This window comes from Protomyctophum bolini (assembly GCF_963924005.1).
Source record: "Protomyctophum bolini genome assembly, chromosome: 6".
Taxonomy (NCBI): Eukaryota; Metazoa; Chordata; class Actinopteri; order Myctophiformes; family Myctophidae; genus Protomyctophum; species Protomyctophum bolini.
In genome coordinates, this window is record NC_137867.1 from 16,724,930 (window position 1) to 16,734,929 (window position 10,000).

Sequence of the window (10,000 nt, forward strand, 5' to 3'; positions counted from 1 at the left end):
AAATAGTGTAAATAATCGAACCTCACAACACATCACATCACAACACATGAGCTTGTGGATTGAAAAAATTATATTAGCGTCACAATAATATTATTAAAATAATCATAATCATGATATTTAATTTAGTCCCTCCCAACCCTAAACTATAAGATCTGTCAGACTGTTCTTGAGAATATACTACAGTAGCCCAGTAGGTATATGATCTATTCTATTTTATAGGAAGAAAAAACTAAAGTGAAAAACCACGCTTCAAGCTTCAAGTTTAGGCTGGTCTCATGGTGCATCTAAGGAACAGGACTGTATGATGGAAGGCACTGGAGCAGTCTCGGAAAATGAAAGCCTTTTAACAGGGTGCAGGCAAGTAGATTGACGACGATGTCAATACATCTTCGTTAGGTCCCAACATTTTTGGTTGCCCTTCCACTGGCCAGGTGTCAGTAATTGTTGTAGATGATGCCTGGGATGCAAGTAGGCATACCAAGCACGACAGGCTGGCAAAAACACTAAAACTAATCCTACGGGCTGTTTACTTTTAGTGACTCTCCAAGGTCTTTAAACTCAAAGTGAACCTCCTCTGATGTGACTATCTGTCTCCCAATTAGTTCTGGGCTGAAAGGACCTCTTACTGTTATCAAACATTATCTTCAAATCTGTATGTATTATGCAAATCCCTTTGAATGTTTTTTGTTATTAATTCAAGGAGATGGCAATTAAAGATTAAACTTGAGAGCTTATTGGGGAAAAATGAGGAAATCCTCTTGTATCCTCAGGATACAAGGACCTTGTGAGAGTTTGCCATGCAACCCGAGGGAGAACCTAATGTACTAAGAAACTATTTAACCTGAGGGAGAACCTAATGTACTAAGAAACTATTTTGGTTTGAATGTAAATGAAGCGTGCTGTACAGTAAGGTTTACAATATCAGCTCTTTAATAAGCCTGGCGTCCATATTTTGGGCATGTGGCGAACATTAAAGTCGAACATTTTAAGGGTTTAAGTGGTTACGGCCATGTTCTCTTATTCCCTTCACTCCTTTAGTTTTTGTCTTAGATGGCATTGGAATTCTCAGTGGTTTTGTTCAATGAAAACAACCGCTATGTAAAGCATGGCTGTAGCTCCAAGGACTGTGGAAATGGGATTTGGTCTCATTGAAATAACACAATCTCAAGACATTCACTGTCTTTTCCCCATTCAGAGTAATAGAAATCTCAAGAGGAGAGTTCTTCAAAGTGCCCCCTCACTCTCTCTGCCACTGATTGTGTGCACGGTAAGCTAAAGAAAACCCTGCCAGAGTAGAAATCATAAGGACACAATAGATATAGGCCTTTTCCAATTTGTGACAAAAACCGATGCTGGATACTCAGATGTCCCCTCTGGCTGGCATGGCAGGGACAGAGCCCTATTACAGAATACAGATGCTGTTTCCAGTTGACTTCCCAGAGTCAAGACTAATATTCCATACAGAAATTAAGTCATGGATACTGTAGCCTACTATAAAATCACCCCCACCCCCACCCTGTTCTCTTCCTCTCTCTCTCTCTCTCTCTCTCTCTCTCTCTCTCTCTCTCTCTCTCTCTCTCTCTCTCTCTGTGTCTTCTTATGTCTTGTTTTTATACCTTACATAAAGCCGTTAACTACTGCCCCGGCTGCGCTTTATGCAGTGTCATTTCAAATAAAATTAAACAGCCTGATCTCTGATTATATAATGATAAAAAAAATCCCACCCGTGTGAAGTGAGGGGCGCTAATTCATGTTGATTAGGTGATGTAATGGTGATGTAAATCAAAAGGTGCAAACATAAACATTAAACGCCATTAACAATAAAGAGACAATATGACGTAAATGGAACATTATGATGTACATTTTCCCTTCATTGTCAATGGCATTTTCAAAACAAACACTAAAGACTAAAGACAAACATTAAACCTGTGTATAGGCCCTCAAATACACACTGTACTGTTATTCACAGTATGCTCTATAACATAAGGCATGTTAATGAAAGGTGAGATGAGTAGGGAAAGTCATGTGCATTCAAAGATAACACAGGCAGGGTCAAGATTCCATTGAAATGATTTGTAAAGCACATGGAAATAGCTTCATGCGGCCTGTTTTGAAAGTGAATTTACCACTGTCACATTTAGTCAAATGCTTGGTAAGTTCCAATCAAAAAATGTTAAGCTCAACTAATTGGATTTCCAAACCATTTCAAATGAAAAGCGAGTCGGTGGGCTAGTTTCCGGTTGCCAATGAGATGGCACTCTGCTGTCCTATACCTCCAGAGACTGGCTGAATCGTCAGTGTGTAGCGTAGCCAAATGCCAGACAGACCTTCATGATCAAACGACCACAGCCAGAGAGCACTTGCTTTGGGGAATGGGCTCAACTCCAGAAACTCTGGATGCAAGCCAGCCGCAAAGAAGAAAAACTCTCTTTTACCCAATTGATTCTGGTAGAAAATGTCCACATTTAAATAAAAGTGGAAAAAAAAGAAAAGTTCATAGAACTTTCATGACAAACTACACGCAACTTTATAAATACTTTAGAATCCATGGTTGCAGGTGACAGCTGAGCAGAATAGAATATGTGACATTCCAGAATATTTCAGTATGAAGCCTTTTCAACATCTCCACAAATTAAAATATGTCTTCATCACATCACTATCTCAGCGCCTGACAGGATGAGGATTACAAAATCGATCTTGCCCTGTGCTTACACAGTACAATCCTATGTGGTAATAATGTATGGACAAATGGTATCTTTCCTCCAAGGTGTAAGTTGCAGACTTGAAAAGAAAAAAGGAATCCAAGGCACTTCAAATAATGTATTAATGAGCAAGGCAAATAAATAACAGGACCTACGCGTTTCGACCAAAAGGTCTTCGTCAGGGTCTATCTGGACCTACGAGTTTCGACCAAAAGGTCTTCGTCAGGGTCTATCTGGACCTACGCGTTTCGACCAAAAGGTCTTCGTCAGGGTCTATCTGGACCTACGCGTTTCGACCAAAAGGTCTTCGTCAGGGTCTATCTGATAATAATTTATCAATTTGTAACTCAGAGTGTACAACATTTGCACAGTCTCAGAGTTAAATGAACACTCAGGATTTCACGAGTAGGGCCTTAACCCATTAAAACAGGGAAAGGGAATAGTGTGCTAACTATTGGTTTAGAAGGAATTTGTCGAATGAATGGGTTAAACTTAAAACAGGTCACAGATCGCATTCACCCTAACCGCAAGCATGACATGACACTAGCGGATTTGAATGAGTCTTCCTGCTGGAACAACAAGCCATTTCACCCAATTTGGCTCCAGGGATGAAATGGATCAATGACGTCCAGGCTGTATCACACTCACCGGACCATGGTCTTGAGGAACCAGGGTCTGTTGGCGATGGAAGGCACGGCCTCGTCCATCAGAGGGTGCATCTTGATGAAGTTCAACGTGTCATCTGGGAACTCGCTAGACAGCTTGTATCTCTCCAAAGACGGAGTGCCAGCACAGCAGCCAGGTCTGAGGAGAGCAGGGGAGGTGGATGAGGGTAAACAAGGAGCAGGAACATTATTCGGATCAGAAGAGAGGACTTGTAACATTGATTGATTTAGGCTAAGAGCTTAATTTCACTTCAAATCAATGAGGGGGTGAAACTGCAACAGTAGCCCTTCGCACTAAGATGCTTTGATGAGAGCACAGTGAGAAAATGCCTTGTTTTTTATTGGAATCAAACACGACACACTTCTACCATTTCTGTTTATAGGGAACCGACGGGAGCTGCTCGTAAAAGTGAAGCAGCTTTTTGATAGTGCTACTCTTTGCAGACATTTCACCCCTAAGAGCTTGTAAAACCACTATACTGTACCCACTTCTGAAACCATGTTTTGCCACATAACCTACGACAGATCCGTGGAACATTAACCAGCCGGCCAACAAGATTTCTTTGACAATCCACATGTGTGTTTGTGTGTGTGATGTCAGTCATCTATCAATGATTAACGATGAATGAATAATGATTAACTCCATATTTGACCACCATCAATGTGCACAAGAAAATGTGGTTCTGATCGGTCCAACTTTATTTGCGAGTATTCTTTTCCCATTAATACTAATATACCCATTAATACTAATGCAAGCATGCATCTATACTATAGGGCATGAGCTCACAAAACATCCTGTGCCATTGAAAATAAAAGCCTCTTTTAGACGTTATTTGCCTTGAAAAATCCACTCCACTGAAAGATATTCCATTCAACCAGTTTCTTTTCAGTATTAAAAATGCATTAAATCACACATTTTCAAACTGGTTTTTTCACTGTTGATAGCTATGTCTGAAGATGCAAGAAGAGCAGAACTAGAGGGCGACCTTTCTCCAATTCAGTAAGCAAAATGTGTAAATGATTCAGTATGACGTCTAGCACTATACTAGACGAGCAGTCTACTGGGGCCGAGCAGGGATAGTAGTGTTAAGCCTAGTATCTCAAGGCAGACAATTCTTCCACAAACTTTGAATGCTAGTCTGTAACTGTGCCTCATTATCTGTATTTAATTTTTGTTTGTGTTTGTTAAAATATCTTTCAGTCAGGAACACTCACGTCAAAGTAGATTTAATCATTTATTGCAATAAGAGAGTTTAGAGAGCCATGCAAACATTGAATTCCAGTTTACTCTAGGCTAGAGCTATGCACACGCTTGAGTACTGCAAGTCTCTGAACTACAGTAGTGGAGGCTGGGGTGGTGGAGGCAGCTGAGCTTATGCGACTTCCGTGACCTGCATGAAATAACACAATGCTTCATATATAATTTGTATGGCTTTTCTGCCTTTATTGATAGTATGTGAATATGGACAGGAAAGGGGGAGAGAGAGAAGGGGAGAGACATGCAGCAAGGGTCTTCATGGGCAGGACTCGAACACGCAACGCACTCTCAGGCCAAAGCCTATATATTCTTGAATTTCCAAGCAGCAAGCGAGATAGGATTCGATTAATTGATATACAGTAGGACTGCAGAGGCGAAATGGAAGTGGGGGGCATCTGCATTGCATTCTAATAATCCTGCAAAAAATAGCCACTATTTGCTATTTACAGTGTGCGACAGAGCATAAAGCAAGCATTTCAGCTCGTTTGCATACAAAAAGGCCTCACAAGTTGGGGTGACCGGAGGCTCGCACACTCACACACTAACTAACCATTTATACTCCTTGTGAGTGAAAATACCCGGGGTCGAATCTCAGTCTGAGCCCCTTTTTGTCTTCTCTCTGCCCTCGGATTCCTGTTTATACACTGACCTTATTTGAAATCAAGCATAACAACTCCACATCATGAATAGGACCAACCCAATCAGCCAATGCACTACAGATGGTTTTATGTCGTTAACACCTGAAGTTGTTCCAAGTAAACTCGTAATTTCACGCTAATCATAAGAACACAAACATACATGCACGCACGCACCCCCACACACAATGGTAGAGGTACTGAAGTGGTGGGGAACAGCCTCCTCGGCCATAATAATGAGAAGGAACGCACACACGCACGCACGCACACACGCACGCACACACACATTATCCTGCCCCAGTTATTTGTAGCTAGGGAAAGGAGTGCAGCTTTTAGTAGGCTAATTAGGGAGCAGTAGATGAAAGATTGATCAGCCTGGTGCATTTGTAGAATTAACCGTCCATCTGCAAAATTATCTCATGCTTCATTTACTGATATCGAGCTCCTTCTTTGATCCTGTTGTGTGTGTGGAGAGGTGAGGTAATGTATTAGTGTGTGTGTGTGTGTGTGTGTGTGTGTGTGTGTGTGTGTGTGTGTGTGTGTGTGCTTGCGTGCGTGCGTGCGTGCGTGCGTAATTGGCAGTATCTGTTACCTTGGCTTGGGGACCTTGTCCTCAGGAAAAGGTGTCCAAGTGGAATCTGGGGATTTCTGTTCCTTGAATCGGCCTGTAAATGCGTTGGCCACGTCTGCCATGTCATATGCACACACTGCTGAGCCCGGAATGCTGGAACAGGAAAACAAACAATTTGTTTTTGTCATTATAATGTTTTGTTTATTTGAATTTGCAAGCACAAATGTTGAGAATTTCATCTAGATATCCTGTTAAGACAGATGCTACTGTAGGTTTGATGTTCACCTGTATCCTAGTTTCTACTTACAGGTAACTGTTTATCATGTTGTTTGTTGAACTATAGGGTCCATTCTTATTCTGATATCGCACGTGTTATGGTACCACACTGGCAGAACATCATTGGACATTTGCATGTACTGTATTAGGCCCATTATACCACACTACAATGTTATGACCCCTACACACTACTGTAGGACTTTTAAAGTTGCCGGGGAGTCATCAGATCGTTAAGTATTTCACACTACAGGAGTCTCTTTTGGAAATCGGCTGTCATTATATCGTCGTGGTTTTCACATTAACTAATTGATCACACACATGCAAGAGTTCACCAATATGCGATCCAGACCCGATACTATAGGCTACATTTGTTTTTATTCCAATTCATTTTGACGTCTCACGTATACGTGCAGGATCCCGTGACACATGCGCAAGACCGACACAGGACACTTCACTCTCTCTCTCTATCTCTCTCTCTCTCTCTCTCTCTCTCTCTCTGAGCGCACGTGGTCAGACACTGTTTTATCAACATTATTCAAGTGAGATGTGTTGGTTTTTTAGAGACTATTTAACAGCTAATATAGCTACTAATATGTATCACAGTTGGATTTCCCTAAGGAATATATGTGACACCTTAATCTACCCACGGAATAAAGGTTATATATACACACCCATCTATCGATACAGACAGACAGACAGACAGACTTTCTGCCTTCACAGACACAGCTGTCCTGTGCTCTCATTGGCTGTGAATTCGGACCTTCTCAGGGTGCCGCCACAACCCCGTTCACGTTCATACTGTATGGTGTCCAGTTGGCGAGAGCCAAATCTAACTGCTAGATATTCAGGTTTTGTCGGTGAGCTCCAAAAAAGCTGCCTAAATGGTGCATTTACGTATATAGCGCATTTATCCAAGGCGCTTTACATAGATTGTGCATTACATTCACCCATTCACACACACATTCATACAGCGATGGCGGTGGAAACCATGCAAGGCACCAACCAGCAGGAGCAATTAGGGGTTCAGTGCTAAATATGGTGCATTGTGTAGGAGCATTATAGTATTCTCTACTATCACTATGAATTGTCCACTGTAGACGTGTTCTCATCATGTCATAGTGCCTTCAGCAGTTCATATGTACAGTAGTCGGAGTATATTTGCTAACAAAAATAATCCCCAACAACTGTACTTAGAGGAGACAGAGAGAGGGCACATTCCTTTCCAATCCATTCATACAAGAATGGGTTTCCCCAAATGCCTCGAGGAAGCATAAGTTCAGCATAAGTCCACTGTTGGGCCAAAAATATGGGAGACAGATGATCGTATTGTTGCTATTCATATAGAGGGGGGGAAGGGAGGCACACACAGCTTGTTGTGATAGCAGCTGAGCTACTGGCTAGTGGCTTCTGTATCTGTCTGTTTGGAATCAATGCATAGTGCAGCACTGACTCACTTTTCTATTTACCACACATCTGCTTACAAAAAACGTTAAACTAAGAACTGTTCAGTCACTGTCATTCAGGCTTAAAAATGGGAATCTCTCGTCTCCGTCTCCTTCCCCGAATTCTATATCTCTACAGACCAGTGGGGAGTTTTCGGAAGGCCTTTTCGCTGTTGCATCATGGGCTAGACACATCATGCAGTCATGGGCACAAGGGCAGTATTATAAAGGACAAGGTCAGGGAACAGTCGCACTGTTCACCTCTTGGTCTGGCCACTGAAAGATAGGCACTAGCCTCTATAATGTAGGAGATAGGAGACTTACAGAGTCATACAGTATCTATTTATACCAAGCCAACAGCACAGTACGAACCAGAGTGTTAATTTAACTCAGAGTGAATAAATGGGTCCATTTTTACCCTCTCACTTACAGCTCCATTACACACTGTGATTTAAATGAACACTCTGAACTCGGTCATCAGCATGGAAAGGCAGCCAACCAGCCAGTCACCCAGCCAGACTGACAATTAAATGAAGGACTGGAAACCCCTCAGTGAGTGTTTCCTCCAATTTCACCTGCAGGCTGCGAAATGGAAAGTTAATGCCCAGGCTCAAAACCGCCGCTTATAGACAATTTTGGCTGGCGTCGCTTCATTGGATTTTAATGTCCATTAACCATGCTCAATTGCATTGTCACAAGCAATTGTCTTATCTGCTAAAACGTAACCATAGAATGGAAAATTATAATATGTGTCAGCTGGGCTCATGGTAATTTTCAATTTAGATAAAATAAAACTGCCAGTCTATGAATATGAAAGCAGCTCAGAATACGAAGAATGAAGGGGAAAAAAATAAGATTATGCACCTATGTGACAAAAAGGCCAAGAAAACAGTTTTGACAGCAGAAATGAGTGTCGCCCCAGCCGCCACAGAAATTAAGTGTCCCTGAGGGCACTGGCTCTATTAAAAAGGTCAATATGTTGCAATGAAATACTGTAATTACGTTCACATGTGTTTCGAAATGTTCAAAACGAGAACGCAATCTGTTGATTGTACCTTTTCTAAATAGTTTTATTCACTTAAACAATTATAGTGTTTAAATGGGTAAAATGACCTTGAGAAATTGCTTAACTATTTGTTAATTAATTAATCCATCTCTAATCTTAATTGAGATCTGTGTGAGTCATTGGATGCTGCTTTCATTCAGTCAATTGCGTATAGTGTCATCGGCGTATTGCACCTGTTGTAGGGCGTGGAGAAGGTCGCCATGACTACGTCGCGTCCGTTGATATGAATGACGTTGGTCACGGCCTGCAGGATGTTGAAGTAGAAGTGCGAGTCCCCGGGGATGGAGCAGTTCAGTCGGGTTTTGAGGAAGGAGGTCCATTGTTTCTCCAGGACGCGCTGCGAGCCACCACGGTCATTCTTGCAAACCCTGGCCACCCGCGGAAACATCACCTGAGAGGAGAGGAGAGTCACTTCAAGCCTAAGTCTTAAGCCTAATTCATATGTCGTTGTACGGCTCTGTCGCTCGTAAGTATGAATAAGACATTGAAGAGCTACAAAATATTTGGACAGAGGTAATAGTGCACGCACATCCCCTCTAGCCCAGGTGCTGGACAAACGGTAAGAGAAAATAGAGTCCGCAACACATGGTAAAATAGTACTCAGTTCCACTGATGTATTGATTCAATGTTTCGATACGTTTGGATCTTCTTCAGGAATAATCTCTATTCTTTTCTCTCTTCTTCAAATTATTCCTGAAGAAGTTTCAAATGGATCAAAACGTTGAATCAATGAATCAGTGGAGCTGAGTACTATTTTTCCAGTTCCACTCTACTTTCTCTTCCACAAAATATATGAGGCTCTCACCCACTACTGTAGTGTCAAACCTAATCATCTATGTCTCTATTGCATGTACTGTACCAGCATTTCCACTTACGGTAAATGCGAGCCATGAAATGATTAATAGCCAAACAACCCGATTATTAATTATACATAAGACAAGGCTGTTTTGAGACAGATGACTTACTGTTACAAATTGAAGCAACATAACTGAAAGGAAACGACTTGTATTTTGTGGCCCTCATATAAAGAAGACAGATACACGACGTGCTTCTACGCATTAAGAAGTCAATGTTTCGTTACGCGGATTGTAAACTTTAGGGCCCAATTACCACAAAGGAAAGCACAATGGTGTATTTTATGACTACTGTATTTTATCGCTGCCCACCGGAAATCCAACCGATGAAATCTGTTGCAGATAGCTTGGAAGGCCTAGCACGACGTTCCATCAAATGGTAAATTAAAGATATAGCAGAGGAAACTGGTGTGTTTAATACACCGTTAAAGACTCTGCACCTGGCAAGAGAAATTTCAAAATATATGACTTCAATAGGGGCCGGTGCTGTAATTGCTACTCTGCAATACGATGGTGTACTCAGTATTGTAA

General features: G+C 41.6%; 1 protein-coding gene across 2 annotated transcripts in view; it reads right to left on the reverse strand.

Moving 5' to 3' along the window:
* The window catches only part of sema6a (sema domain, transmembrane domain (TM), and cytoplasmic domain, (semaphorin) 6A), a 134,591-nt gene that overhangs the window by 40,433 nt on the left and 84,158 nt on the right, over positions 1-10,000 (reverse strand). For both annotated transcript variants that reach the window (XM_080766918.1, XM_080766917.1), the window contains exons 10-12: positions 8,789-9,006; positions 5,853-5,984; positions 3,351-3,506 (exon numbers count right to left, since the gene is read on the reverse strand). In XM_080766918.1, the coding sequence (XP_080623044.1) occupies positions 3,351-3,506; positions 5,853-5,984; positions 8,789-9,006 (506 nt within the window). The remainder of the gene's footprint in view (positions 1-3,350; positions 3,507-5,852; positions 5,985-8,788; positions 9,007-10,000) is intronic.